The sequence below is a fragment of the Pleurodeles waltl genome, chromosome 5 (assembly GCF_031143425.1).
Source record: "Pleurodeles waltl isolate 20211129_DDA chromosome 5, aPleWal1.hap1.20221129, whole genome shotgun sequence".
Lineage (NCBI taxonomy): Eukaryota > Metazoa > Chordata > Amphibia > Caudata > Salamandridae > Pleurodeles > Pleurodeles waltl.
The window spans coordinates 1,201,593,595-1,201,609,391 of NC_090444.1; the positions used below are offsets into that span (position 1 = coordinate 1,201,593,595).

Here is a 15,797-nt window from a genome sequence, read left to right on the forward strand (position 1 = left end):
CTACATTTTACATCATTGGCCTTCAAACTGGGGGACAGACCCTCCTAGGGGAGCCTCAAATGATCCGGGGGTTGGGTGAGGTGCCGGGCTCTGGCCAACAGAAGCATTATGCTGATAACAGGGCTTTGTTTTAAGCTGAAAAAATGAGTGCTTTGTAGTGGGCCATCACTAAAATGTTTTGTCATTTATATCCAAGTTGGGATTGTGTCAAAAGGGGAAGAGACTCCAAATACTCTTCAAAACCCACCCCCTCACTTCTAATGTTCACACTATGGATACTTTTATATGTAAGTAAGGCCTCCCTGACAATAATAGTATTTTGACATCATGTATTTGATTTCATTTTTTTAAAACAGTAACCAAACTTAACTGCAAAGTTTAAATAAGTCTAGACATATTTCAACATTGCCAATTTAATAGAATATTTGTTAATAATTTGGAGGGGGGCCCCCACTGATTCTTCCTCCCAACTTCAGGGGGCGGTATTAAAATGTTTGAAGGCACTGCTCTACAGCATTATATTCTGCGTCACTGCACTCTACACCTCTCTATTGTCCTATGCACCACTCCACTGCACTCTACACCATTCTACCTTGTCACTACACTGTGCGCCAATGCAGTACACCACTTTATTAAAAACCAATGCACTCTACGCCAATCTACTCTGCACCACTGTAATTTACACCACTCCTTTATAGCAACTCTGCTCCAATCTGATGCTCCATTGTACAACACTTCACAATACTCTACCCTGATGCTGTATTCCATTAAACTTTACTCTGACACTCTACTCCACTCTGCAACACTCTACTGCACTCTGGGCCACTCTGACACTCTACATAACTCTCTGTGCCACTCCAAGCTCCTTTAGTTCACTCTATTCTACAACACTCCACTATTTAACTGTATGCCACTCTACTCCATGCCACATTGTGCCACTCCACTCTGCCATGCTGCTTCACTCTGCCATTCCACTCTACTACACTATTCCGCTCTATGCTACTTTACTCTGTGATAGTCTATTCTGCTCTACGCCACTCCACTCTACGACACCCTGCTCCACTCCATGTCACTCCATTCGTCGACACTGCTCCATTCCAATGTACGACACTCTGTGCCATTCCACTCTACACCGCTCTATGCCCATCAACTTTGACACTCTACTCCCTCTACTACACCCCACAACACTCTTCCACTCCACAACACTTCACTCGTCTTTATGCAACTCCACCACTCTATGCCACTCTGTAACACTCCACTCTACAGCACCCCACTACACACAGCTCTCCTTTGCGCCTCTAATTTTTAGGCACTCTGTTTACAACATGAGTAACATATTGGCAAAGCCAATAGCTCTTGCATTGGCAAGTCCTGTTGTCTTTGTCAATGCTTGTTTGGACTGACATTGTCAAAACATTTTTGATTTTACTAAAACGTTATGTATAATAAACTAGCCCTCTTACTCCATGGTGTGTTATTCACATTGTTATTTCACCCAATATTCCATATAACGTGATGAGGGCCCGACAACTTTCCCAGCATAAGTTTTTAAAATAACATGGCAAAATAAAACAAGCATTGACAAAAACAAAAAAATGGAAGCCAATGCCAGACCTATTGGCTTTGCCAGTGCTTTTTTTCTTTCTATTAAATATTTTTAAAAAGGCTTACTCCCAAGCCAATTTTCCTGTCTCTTGATATTTTTGAATAAGTCGACTACATTCTCACTGTGAAGTTCTGATGCTCCCAAATTGTAGTGTGTCTGTTTGTGCAGGGTGGTGCCTAATATGCATGTTTTCAGGTGTAAAAATCATTTAAACTTAAAAATGCTTGTACATGAGGCAACTTTTTGCTTTTCTTTTATCCAAATCAATGATCACAGTAAAATAGTATGGAATTTGGTGCACCTTTGTACGCGTTGTACATGACTGAAAAACTGACACAGCCACCTTGAGAGATCTGGAAACTTCTTTCTCATCATTCAGTGCAGAATGTCTGCCAAGCAGTGCTTTACATACAGACAAAATAATCAAACCTGACCACAAACCAAAACACTGATCTAGCTCCACCGGTAAGTGGGTGGGTGAATGGAGGACTAGTTTTATGAGTAAGCGTTCTTTTCCATTATTTAATTCTAAATAGTGGAATAGTAGAGCAGGGTTAACCCGGCCTGTGAAACTGGATGTGCAGTTCATATCAGCTAGATATTAGTACATGAGGAAGCTGCTCCAAAGGACATGTCTAAGGTGTAGTGCTTAATAAATACATTGATCTGCAGCTGGTGGCTGTGCAAATGTTTGGAATGGGCATTGCAGGGGCTCCTTTCTCGCTGAAAGATTGAGCTCTGGATCTATACAAGGGCCTCTTGGGCTGACGAGAGTAGGTTGGGGTGTATGAAACGCTCCACCTAGTTATTGACTATTTAGAGGAAGTCAGACCTGAGCAAATAGTTGTGTGAATTATGAAGAGATGTTTGTTCTGTCTAAATAGTAATGCACAGCCTTCTTTACTTTGAAGGTGATTTAAGAACCTTTCTGCCTGGGGTGGAAGAATGTGGAAAGAAAGTTGGAGGGGAAATAGCCTGACTGATATGGAATGTTTTTCAGATTTGGAGATTTAATCCCAGTTATCCCTAGCATTTAAATTATAGCGTTTTTATCAGGTATTTAATGTATGTTAGACATTTTCTGTTGATGGCATACTGATCCGGCCAGGGTTTGAAAACTTTACGGTTTCCGTACTGGTAGTCTTTCTGTGATGCTTACTGACCTTTCCTTTCCTAATATTTGATTATATAACTTGTTGCCATTTTTCCCTGGATTGGTTGTGAACTTGTATTTATTTTCATATTGGTGTTAATGTATTTGTTCAGTGCTTTAGGTGTAGCCTCTCTATTATACAGGCTTCAAATGAATTCTGATTTCTTGTGATGTGGATAGTGCGAAAAGTGTAAGGGTCTGTTGACTTTTTTTTTAGCACGTCACTAGGGGGGCAAGCCACTTTAAATGACTCCATGCTCAGGTTGGTTGCTTGCATCATGACTGTTCAATTAATATAAATGTGTTTTGACTACTTTTGATGCCGAGTGTCGACCCTGCTACAACAAGTCTTTTTTTTTTTCCCACCTTGTATTTATCATGTTGATGGATATGGATAATGTCTTTAAGGCTTGACCTGAAATATCACTGTTTGGCACTATGGCACCTTTCCACTGTAAGCACATGAGGGTCTCTTAAATGTTCCTTTTTTTTTTTTTTCTTTTTTTTTCTTGTCCATTTTTTATTTGTTATTTATGAGTGCATCCATTCAAAACTTTCATACCCTACTTTTCATTAAATAGTTTGAGTTGAATATTCTTATCATTCTTATCGACTTTCTTTTACATCTGGCAAGAGACAGCTTTTGCTGTCCTTGAGAGAGAATGTGATCTATACAGAGGGGTAAAATTTTGCCCCCCTCTAATGTCTTTCTTTGTATTCATTTGCCCTGATTCATCACCCACCAGTTGATTATAACTGCCAATCTTGATGTATTGAGTGTTCACATTGAACAGGAGTTGTTCATTTGTGCAACAGTTGGTTGAGTCTGTTGGGGTAGGTATCCTCTGTTGTGGGTTTGTTCTGGACATGTGAAACAAATTCTGTAATATATTGAATGAAGAGAGCACAGTAGGGCAAAGTAGATACTGAGACACACAGTTGTCTTTTGCCGTCAACGTCTGTGAAACCTGTTGTCATGAAAAACAGCCTTTCCATTGGCATTGCGTTTGACCCTCGCTTGGTGATTTGCTTTCTGTAAATGCCTCCCTGCTATTTTGCAATCTGATGTACTGCTGTAGGCACTTATGGATTCTGACTCATTCTCACACATGAGACTTGACCACCCCACCCCGACCTCATCACTGTAGTCGGTAGCTACTGATTAGCTTGCTTTGCATGCCTTGTGCCATGCCTAGGTGTTCCTTGAAATCGACCGTCTGCTGAGACCAATAACCTTTGCCACCTCTACGGACCTGCATGACAGGGAATGGGATTTTTGGGGGGTTTGAGGGCACTCGAACACAACTGCCTGTGCAGCAACATTTCCTGCTTTTAATGACCAGCACTGCACGGCGAGCTACAGGTCGTGGGGTGGGCCAGACTGCAGCATCCTCCACCATGGAGGCCAAAAGTGTCACCCCAGTGAAACCGCTCTCGGTTAGACACTTCTTCCTACCGCTCTCCCTACTGCCCCTCCACTTTGGGCATAGCTTATCACCAACTTCTCACACTTCGCTACACAACATATGGGGTCTTGTAGCAAGCCAATACCACCAGCTCCACAAGCTATCCCTCATGGCACCATCAGTAATTTCATTTTTGTGACTAGTAATACAGATGTGGCAGCAAAAACTCAGGCTGATAACTCTTCGTTTTTCCACTTTGTGGTGGTCATTTAATCCGCAGTGCAAACATTTGCTTTAGGTTAAGTCGTTGTTTTTTTTTTTCTTTCTTCAAATATTGACTCCATATGATTCAAGTCTGAAATTGCATATCTCTGAATACGGCTGCAAATTGATGCATAGCACGTCTCCCAGATCAATTTTATTTGGTTGTTTGGTACTACTACGGTTGCCTACAGTGACCTTACAGTGGTAAGGTGCCTTTCAATGTTCAATCGGGCCGGGGGAAGGGTAAGTGGAATGTGGAACATGACCTAAATATACAGCTGATATTGCCCATGATTTGCTGTTGTAGGCAAGAACCGTCTGCAATGCTGTATTTAAGCATATTTCAAACAGTTGCGTTTGTGTGCGAACAGCACCTTTCTTCAGTCGATCTGGAGCTACTGCAACATTTTCATGGACATGTAGGGACCGAGCCCATGAATTAATGTCCTGTTTGCAGGATATCAGAATCCTTCTGTTTTGTTGGATGTATTGGATAGATGACCTGTTCCATATAATTTAGGCCCTCATTAAGAGTCTGGCAGTCTTAAGACCGCCAGACTTGCGGTGGCGGTCGGACCGCCGTGGTCGTAGCAAGTTCGACCGCCACACTAAGACTATGGCCGAGCCGCCATGATCCGACTGCTGACACTGCCAGGTTATCCCCAGGCGACAGCCTGGCAGTCTCAATCCACCAAGGCAGTGCTGCTTGCAGAGCTGCCCTTGGGATTATTATTCCCCTCTCCACCAGCCTTTGCATGGCATGGGTATTCAGGGGCCCCCATGGACAGCCCCGTCGTACTTTCACTGCTCTAATTATGGGTAGTGGAAAGCGCGACGGGTGCTGCTCCACCCGCCGCACCACCACATTGCCCTGGCGTCAATGTTGAGGCCCTTTTCACCGCAGGGCCTGCAGGCAGAAACACTGTTTCCGCCCACCAGCCCTGCGGTGAACTCCTAATAAGACCGGTGGTGTTCTGGCCGCATAGGCAGTTGGATGGTGTACGAGTTTGGCGGGCAGCGGAATGAGGACCTTAGTTTGCTTTGGTTTCCTTTAATGTATTTAGCACTTTTATCTCTGTGCCTGTCCTGTTTTCTGGATGAACATGTCTCCCTGCCTGTATATTCACTGTGCTTTCTGTAATATCGGAATTAATGTGTATATGTATGGCTGTTGTGCGTTTCCTCTACCAATGGTAGAACTCTTGCTTAGGAGTTCATGAAAACGCAGTTTTTCCCCAAACCAAGTTGTAGTTTTATTTTCTGAGTTGCACTTTTATTGTTTTTTAAATTAGTGAACATCAAGATCTTCTGAAGCAAATACAAGATACTCAAAATAATGATGTTCGTGAAGACCTTGAGCGTGAGCTGGACTGCCTTACAAAGCAAATGGAGACCAAAGGAGAACAAATTTTTAAGTTGAAAAACCATCAAGTCAACGTAAGAATAACATTTCTTGATCAGTTTACGTACAAATGCGATACAGGACTACAGTTCACTTCCTACTTCCTCGTTATCACGGTGTGAAACCCTGTAGTAAATATTTTTTATTGAAATTCTTTGCTTTAGAGTCTGCTGCAAGATTCATTACCTTGCTGTCAATTTAAAAAGCATCATCTTATTTTCTCCGGTATGCTTCTAATGTTTCACTTGTAGGATATTTGTTTTTTTCATCTCTCAATTGCTAGGAAAAGTAACTCTGGTACTCTTGGTCCATCTTTTGTTTTTACTAATTTATGGAAACTGCTGTCATCTAGTGACTGGGCCAGAAGCTGGTTAACAGTCTCTATTTAAAATAAGTTTTAAACAACTGTGCCATGTGGCAGGCTGCTCTGTCAGGGGAGCAAAGGGATGTACTCCACTGCCCTGGCAGACCACAGCCCTCACTATGTAGAGTTTTGCACTAGGCAGGTTGGAGGTCTCTGCCTTCAGAGGAGCTGCTGCCACGGCAGTTATGTTAAGGTACAGAAGCTTTGCTGTGTCGGTGCCATTTTTAAAGCACTGCTTTTGAAGTGGGGGTGGGGTGTCATTTATTTGTGTTCCTGATCTGGACCACAAGGCTTGATGTTGTATCAGGGAAACAATGCCTAAATGGGTGCCCTAAAGTTGAGTGACAATGTGAGGTACTTTGCCTGAAGGCCCGATGTCAGGTGAACTGTCAGTCGAAGGTTTCCATTAGCATAGTCGGAAGGCTCCACCAACTGAGGCATGACAGTTTCCCAGACTCTATCTAAATGGAGCAGGAGAATGGCAAGTTTAGCATACAGAATACTCTGCCATGTTTGTGGCAGAGTACCCTGTCCGCCAAACTCTGAATAAGGCCTTGAATGGGCTCTTCAGGGCCATCTTTCTTTGTACCTTTTTTCTTCTCATCACCATGTTTGATACTGGCTATTGGTAAATAAATACCAGGAACAAGTTTTTTTTTATTTATTTTTTCTTCAAAAGAACAGATGAAGGAAAAAAAACAGTACAGTGCATATCAGTGCAAGACATCATAGTATGTACACCACCCCAGAGTCAAAGAAGAGGCGTGAAATATACAACAAGCTGAGCAAAGCCAAGTAGTACAACATTGGACATCCCTACCTCCCTTGCCAAGAATTAGCTGAGTAACCAATTCCTCGTAATACCATAGAAACAACAGCATAATTATACCACAGTTGGTTGTCACATCTTCCGAACCACACAACCCCACCATCAGCCCTCCTCTTCAGTGCTGCGATCAGAACTGGACTCATCTGATCCCAAGAAGCGTTCCAGTAATGCCCCCAAGCCATTATATCTCTTAGGGCACCCTCCTCTCTGCGTGTCATTCTCATATTCTGCTCTTCAGCAGCTCCCCACTCCAGTATATCTCGGGTCCAGAAAGGAATAGTAGGACACCGAACACTCATCCAGCCTATAGCCACTCTACGTCCAGCTAATACCAATGCAAACTGTGCGAGTCTCCATGTGGGATACGCTTGCCTTTTGATCCACGCATCACATCTAAAAAAACAGGTCAGGGGTGTTGCCTCGAGCCCCAATCCCATGACCCTATCTGTTATCCGGGCCACCTCCCGCCAGAAGTGTTGCACCTCCCTACAGGACCAAGCCATGTGGAGAAAGGTCGCACCTATCTCCCCTCATCTAAGACAGCCAACCACCTTTGTGTGGTCTATCTTATTAAGACGGGCAGGCGGGAGCTACACACGGTGAACAAAGTTAAAATGTAAGAGCTTAAATTTGTTGTTACAGGAGACCGTGTGCACAAACGATAGAGCCATATCCCATTCCACATCCTCCAAAGGGTCCTCCAGTTGTCAATGCCATGCCCTGCGTGCCCCACACTCCAACCCTGGCTGATTCTCCCCCCTCCCCCCACCTCCCGGACTGCTTTATAAGACCGGGTAATCAAGTGAGATTCCCCCCCCCCCCCAGTTTATCAATTCCGTTCAACAACTGCGAAGCAGGAGGAGCCATCGGAGATCCAGACCAAATCCATCTTAGCGTACTGCAGAAACTGCCCAGGGCCCAGTTCAGACGTATCTCGCGCCTCCTGAAAGGAGATAAACTCCCCATTGCGATATAAATCACCCGCTAATAAGCAACGTCCCGCTCTCCAAGGATCCATTGACATTACAGTATCCATATGCCTAAAAGGGGCTAAATCCCAGACTTTCAACTCTGTCAAATGGAGCACGGAAAATCACTTTCTTGACTGCCTGTTCCCAGATCCATGCAGTGGTTTTAACCAGGTAAAGGACAGCAGCCTCTGAACGACCCCCTGTCCTCAAGGCATGCACAATTCCTCTCCTCCCATTATACCAGACAAAAGTCTCTTCTCGCAGTTATCAGACGGAGCCATCCACTTTGCAGAATGTTGCGGGTGTGCTGCATAATAATAGTGCCTGACATACGGAATAGCCAACCCTCCGTCCACCATCTCCCTCTGCAGTGTGGACAAAACCACTTTACTACGACGCTTGGCCCAGACCAATGAGACCAATGAGATCAACAAGCTATCCAGCCGTTTGAACAGTGGAGCCACTAACCGAAATAAAGAGTTCTGCACAAGATAGAGGCACCACGGCAAAAACACGATCTTGGCCACAGCCCCCCCCCCCCATAACTGAAAGAGGCAGCCTATTTCAAAACAAGACAGAACGCTCCAGCCCGGTCACAACCTGCTCAACATTGTGCTTCAAATGTGCCTCCACCGTATGAGTGACCCAGATGCCCAGGTATCCAAAACTTTCGATCTCCCACCTGAGCCCCACCCCGGCAAATCCTCCAACGGAGCACCACTTAAGAACCCCAAGGGAAACAGAAGTGACTTCCTCCTCTTTACCCGAAGCCCAGACATAACCCCGAATTCTTCCAGTAACAGCAACCACAGAGGCACCAAAACTCTTGGCTCCCGTAGATATAACATATCATTAGCATACAGAGCGACGATGTGAGTGACCCGTCCCACCCGCACGCCCCAAGGCGCCAGTTCCCTACGAAGCCAAACTGCCAGTGGTTCCACCCCCAAGGCAAAAAGAAGTGGGGAGAGAGGGCCACCCTGCCTGGTACCTCTCCCGATTATCCAGGAGCCAGAGAGCTCCCCGTCCACCTGGACAGGCGCAGTAGGTGCAGTATACAGCAAACAAACGAAGTAGCCCCACTCATCCGTGTCAAACGCCTTCCTTAGATCCAATGACACCAGTGCTAAGTCTTCCCCAACACCCATAGTTTCATGCAGGACATGTGTTAAACCACATCAATTATAAGTCGTGCTACGGCCAGGTATAAAACCATTGATCTTCGTGCACCAATCCCTGAATCACTCCACGTAGCCAAGTAGCCAGTATTTTACATTGAATCTTTATATCGCTATTCAGCATGGTAAGCTGGCGATAAGAAGGGTCCCTGCCAGGCTTAAGCATTAGACAGACGACGCCCTGACTCATGTTTTATGGGAGTATACCCCGCACCCGAGCCTCCTCAAACACCTCCAGCAACGTCTCTCTCAGCTGAGAGGAAAACGTTTGATACAGCTCAATAGGGAATTCATCCGCACCCGGAGATTTAGCCTTCGAGAGCGCCTCCACAGCCGCCGTCACTTCCTCCACTGTTATCTCTGCATCTAGACTCTCCATATGTTCTGATTGTAGCCGCGGCAAACGCATGTGGTGCTAAAACCCTTCTAAATCAGAATCCGATACCGGTACGCCAGTGCAGGGCACACTCCGCAGGTGCGCTACCCAAACTCAAAAGATGTCCTTCCGATTAGTGACCTGCACACCATTAGCATCCCAGATGTGCAAAATGGGAGGAGATTCAACCTCCCGCTCAAGGGTCCACGCTAGTAATTTACCAGACTTACACCCTACCTATGAAGGAGCTGTCTATATGATCTGAGAGTGACCTTATCTAATGTCTCCCAGCAGCTACTAACCTTCTTATACAATCTGAGCTGCTCTGGGTCTTTCTCCCCAGTTAATTCTACACGATGTTGCATTTCCTCCAGCTCCTCCTCAGAACTGGAAAGCTCCTGCTCCATCTGCTTGCGCACACCACAGACCGTGCCTATACAGACCCCTCTCAACACAGCCTTCAGGGCCTCCCATTCACCCTAAATTGTGATCATATAATCTTCAAGGGCCACAGCTATTTTCTCACGACCGCACGCATCAGTCAGAAAATTCGTAGGCATGCTCCAACTGCGACTCACCTCCGTATCAGATCCCCACTGCATTTGCAGCAACACTGGTGCATGATCAGATAAAAACCTCCCCAGATGCCTGACGTCCCCCACCTGTGAACGAGTGAAACCATCCAAAAGGAAACGGTCTGGATGCCTATATGTATTATGTGTCTTAGAGTGACAAGTGTACTCCCTGCTCGCCGGATGTAGTTCCCTCCATCCATCCCAGAGCCTCAAATTGTGCATGACCTCTGTGAGAGACCTCCCCATCAAAGGCTTGGTACCCAGATTAGACGGCTAGCAATCCCTTTCACCATCCAAAATACAATTATAATCTCCTGCCCATATTAGGGGGGTCTCCAACACCCTCCCCCAGGACCTCAGGAATATTATCAAAGAATGCTCGGTCATCCACATTAGGCGCATAGGTATTGAGAACAGTAAGAGGCAACCTGTCCAGCGTGCCCTGCACAAGTATATATCTCCCATTTACATACGCTTCACTGTAGGTATGCACAAATAGGACACCTGGCATAGGAAGAGTAGGACAAGGAGAACACCTGCCTGCCACTTAGCCAATTTCTGCGACACCTCCACTGTCAAATGCGTCTCCTGGAGAAAGGCTATATGAGTCTTATGCCGCCTTAGAAAAGAGTGCACCCTGTAATATGTTTTCAACCCCCTGACGTTCCATGTCCGTGTGTTAAGCTGTCTCCCCATGTAAATGGTGCAAAAACCCCATCCCTTGTACTTCTCCTCCCCCTCCCCCTCCAAAGTAGAGAAAGCAGTGTAAGTCCACACACCACCATGTCCCACACTCATCCACGCACTGCTGATACAACCCACAACCACATGCAAAAAGCACTAACAACCCCCAGAACCATCCCCGGATAGACAGTAAAACAGCAACCTTAACGCATACTGTAGATCCATGTGTATGTATGCTGCCAGGACAACAGCCTAATCCCCAACAACCCACTCCTTCCCACAATAGTGGAAGTGAACACCCCCATCCCGTTAACAGAAGTCAATGTGCCCAGGAATCTTATCAGTTATAGGCAAGGAATAGAACATTCCCCCCCCCCCTCATCTTTTTAATCAGCTTCATGCAATGCCCCCTGATATCCATGCACCTCACAGTTCACGAGACCCCAGACTGCCCAGAGAGCGCCCCTCAGACACAAGCCCAAACCACCCAGAGCTCCCATTTAGACAGCACTAACAAGGAGCAAACAGTATCAAGTATCAACTGAAACAGATTCCATTTGTGCGTCCGATGGCTCAGTACCCATCAGTTATCTCAGGAACCACAACAGCCATGGTACTGTCCTGTTGAATTTCAACTCTGCCATCGGAACCGGCAGCTCCCTGAGCAGAGATCTAAGTCTGGCGCTCTCCACGCGTCCTCCAGTCCATATAATCCGCACGAGCAGCCCCCCTGATGGGCCTCACAGAGCGTCCCTTGCCTGCCTTGTCCTATAGCTCCAACCATTTCCAGACCTCCTCAGGATGTTCAAGGAAGTGCAACTTGCCCCCAGAAAGCACCTTCAGCCATGCCGGTTATAGCAACATATCTGATATTCATGGCACGCAGTTTAGCCTTCACCTCCAGAAATCATTTCCTGGAGGTCTGGACTTTGTTTGTGTAGTCCAGATAGATAGAGATCTTGCCATTTTCAAAGATAGCCCTGTCAGTCTCTCGAGCAGCCCGCAAGATACTGTCCCTATCTTTATAATTCAAGAGGCGAGTGATGATCGCCCTCGGAGGCACCCCAGGCCTAGGAGGGGGCGACCAAAGCAACGTGCGCTCGTTCCACCAAATTAAAAACCCTGGACGGACCCTCAGGCTTCAGCACATCCGTGATCCATCGTTCCACAAAGCCCTCTGCCGAGGAGCCCTCCGCCCGCTCCGGAAACCCCAGGAGGCGCACGTTGTTCCTACAGGATCTGCCCTCTGAGTTCTCCAGCCTAGCCTCCAACATCCCGAACATGGAAGTGGCCTGTGCCATCTGCTTGCGTAGAGTAGTTTCCTCCGCCTGTAAGTCCACAATAGACCCCTCCGCCACCTTGACCTTATCAGAAGCCTTACGAAGGTCTGTCTGAAGAAGGTTCACCTCCACAGCCACTATCTTCCCCTTGAGTACCACATGGGAGCTCTGTATTGCAACCAGTAGCTCAGCGCGAGATGGCTCCTCCGCCGGGGCGGGTGTCTCCTGAACCCCCTCATGGCTCCCCATACGAGTCTGGCGCTGCGACACCTGGGCGGGCGTAGTATATTGCTCCATAGTATTCCCTTGCAAGGTAGTGGACTGCCGATAACTCCCCATCTCACCGACCAGTTAATACCTGTGCAGCTCCACAGTACCTTACTCAGAGGATAGCAATAGTATACAGTCCAGGGCCACACTCCCAAACAGGGCAGCACAGGTGTCAGGTCCCCAAGGGCTCAGAGCTAATAACTGTATAGTCATAGCACACAGGGTGTCCCAGGTCCAGAAGCTCAGAGGGCCCAGGAGAGGCCCCTCACAGCAGGGTGGTCACCCCACACTCCAAAGGGTTCCACAGACAGGGCCGAAAATGTAACCCTCCAGGCAGCTCACCAGCAGGGCATCCCAGCCCACCTCACCAGGGCTGCAGTTCAATCCACCAGAGTGTGCCCAGGCCACGCTCCAAAACTGCGCCGATCCGGGCCCCACCAGGATCAAGGCCCGAGCTGCAGGATCCTCCCCAGGTCCACAGGATACAAGCGGAAAAACAGCGTCCGCCCAAAAAGACAGATGCAAATGCAGGCCTCCCTATCAACCTCCAGGGTGGGCCTGTGAAAACAGCTGTCGTCCCCAGGAATGGGGCAAAAAGTTCACCATGGGTGGGACGTGGTGTAGGCCCTGCTGCACCCCGTCCAGCCACGATCCTCGTGGCCCAGCACGGGCCCACCATGAGTGCAGAATCCAGGGGTGTGGGGGCCCCGAAATGCCACCGGAGGAGCCGCTACCCCCAGTGCACCGACCCGTGCCAAAGGGGGGGGAAGGGGGTAGCAAATCCCCTGAGCACCACAGGATCACATGCAGGATCGGCCAGGACAGGGGAGCTCACTCTGAGCGCGTCCCGTCTGCCATCTTGCCAGGCCCCCTTCCCAGGAACAAGTGTTTTTTTTTAATTGCCACAGTTGTTGATTTGAATGAACCATGGTACAAAGAGCACTGGGGTTTCTTGTATTGTGTTGCTTACCAATTCTAATATGTTGAGATGGATTAGCATAGCAATAATAGGAATTTCTGACCAAACTACACTGTTCCTGGGTGAAACATCCATAGTTACACGTTTACAGAAAATGGCACAATTTTTTTTTTTCTTCCAAATGTTGTTTTAACTTTTATATGCAAAAAGACATGGCAGTTAAATAGTCTGCATAATTGAAAATATTTGAAGATGAAAAATGTATTTTTGTATTCCGAACAGCAAATGGAAGTACACATTAGCCATAATTGAGAGAATTCCAGTGAAAGGTGATCCTGGGAGTTTTTAGGGTCCCATCACAGACCAAATACTGGGAATTAGAAAGGGGAAATAAATGCTGAAGAAGGTGAGAAGAATAGGACTTGTCTGCACATATTTTGGTTTTGCTTTATAATAGGAATGTCTAGAAACTTGAACATCCATAATTGTTGGGGAAAAATGTTCCATACAAACAATTGTCCTCTTTCTTGAGCAACCAGACAGGGACAGACATAAGCCCTTAGAAAAATATTTACTGAGCATATTGGTTGTAATGTTGGGTAAATGCATCACGAAATTCGACAAAAGCCTATTAATGGGGCAGAGGAGATGTAAAGTGAAGGAAATAAGAAAAGGAGAGCCTCACCAACAGTTTGCTTCATCTCTTAACTGTTTAATGAAAGATTGTGCTAATACGACACAAGTATGGACATGAACTGGTGGGATGGAGAAGAGGTGCTCTTGTGAAAGTCCAAATCACTTGAAGCATCTCCAGTTTGGCTTTTAGAAGGGCATTCCAGAATGATAGATCATATCTAGACCCTGTAAACTATTTGGTTTCCCTGGAATTCTTGCAGTGGCAAAGACGTATACATTGTGGATACATTGGTCAGTGACTAGATGGAGTTAATTTATATGTTCGAGGCATGTGTGGCTGTAGATACACATACTAGCATACTCCTGCCATCTAGTGTGCAGGTTGTTTTTCTACAAAACGTCTTTTGAGTCACGAGGTAGAATAACTCCTGTGATACTGTGCATGGGCATCAACTGCATTGTTAGAGTTTCACTCCGCTGTCTAGTTTGGACGTGTGTGCTTGTGCTCCAGGTCAAGACCATTGTCAGATCTCTTAAATTCCTAATCTACTTTTGTCGGTATTATCGATCGCATTTTCCCTTCGAGGTAGAACAGACAGTCGAGTCAGCGCGACTCCATGGCAGACCCCAGAGAGCCTCTCCCTTTGTGGCCCTCATACTCAGTCTCCCGTAGAATGGCCAAACAATGCCTTCCTGGTAATGGAATGGACATCCATCCATTTCTGCCCGTGTTGCCATGCAAAATATTCATGTACTGACTCCCACGAGGTCTGTAACCTGTGTCTGTCAACGGACCACAGGGAGATGGATTGTGAGGCCTGTTGTACAGTCCGCTTGAAAAAGACTCTGAGAGACCATCGAGCACGCTGGCTCGAAATGCAGTGGAAGACCACCGAAGACACTCCTGATCTCTTCAGGCCTTAAGATGTCAGCAAGGAACAACATCTAGAGGCTTCTGTTGCAGAGAAAGATGCATAACCAAAATAAATACTTGTACAACGGTGGACACTCTTAACAGCACCTCATTTACAGTTCCATAGTGTTCTTTTTAAAGTGTTGTTCACATGTACAGTGGGTCACCCACTTCCCAGCACCACTATAATCCGTAGAAAACAGATCCAAATATAAAATGTGGGAAGGTGCACCCCAAAGTTCAAAGATTCCAGTTTGTCAAAATATTTCCATTTCTTTTATTTCTCCAATACAAAAACAGCCAACACATTTTGTTCATACTTCATCGGAGCTCTTTATGAAAGCTTGTTAAGTCTTTTGCCATTTGACTAATTGTTCTTCAGTGATAAGCACAAACAAAGTCTCCTCCTTATAATGGACACCAGAGCCCGTGTTCATGGATACCCATCCAGCCACAACCTTCACGACTGACCCAAAACAACAAAAAAGCATTTTCACATGCTCACTTTACAAGACCTGACTCCACTACTTCAACAGGGCAACTTTGCCTACACTAGATCTAAAATTTTCACATACCGATACACCCAGCTCATTGCAAATGTTTCAGGTTTGTGGTTGGCGGGGGGGGGGGGGGGAAGACTCTATCAGTTCAAAGTCCTTCCATTTTGAGTCACATCTGCACCCCGGGTATTCACCAAGTTTTTGACAGTAGTGGCAGCCCATTTACGCAGACAAAAAATACATGTTTTCCTATCTGGACGATTGACTTATAAAAGCCAGAACCCTTCAAAAGTGTCAACAGCACACTCCGATTACAATAGACCTGCCTTACAACTTGAGATTCGCAATCAATGTTCCCAAGTCCCACCTACAACCTCTACAGATACATCTGTATCTACGAGCTATTTTAAACACAGATCTGGCTAGCCTACCCAATTCTTCAAGAAGTCAAAATTTTCAGACACTATTATC

The 15,797-nt window shown here is 46.2% G+C and overlaps 1 protein-coding gene across 7 annotated transcripts in view; it reads left to right on the top strand.

Annotated features, from left to right (window-relative positions):
- Nucleotides 1-15,797, top strand: part of CEP57L1 (centrosomal protein 57 like 1) — a 112,550-nt gene that overhangs the window by 81,573 nt on the left and 15,180 nt on the right. For all 7 annotated transcript variants that reach the window (XM_069235460.1, XM_069235461.1, XM_069235464.1 and 4 more), the window contains one exon: nt 5,722-5,866. In XM_069235460.1, coding sequence (XP_069091561.1) covers nt 5,722-5,866 — 145 coding nt within the window. The remainder of the gene's footprint in view (nt 1-5,721; nt 5,867-15,797) is intronic.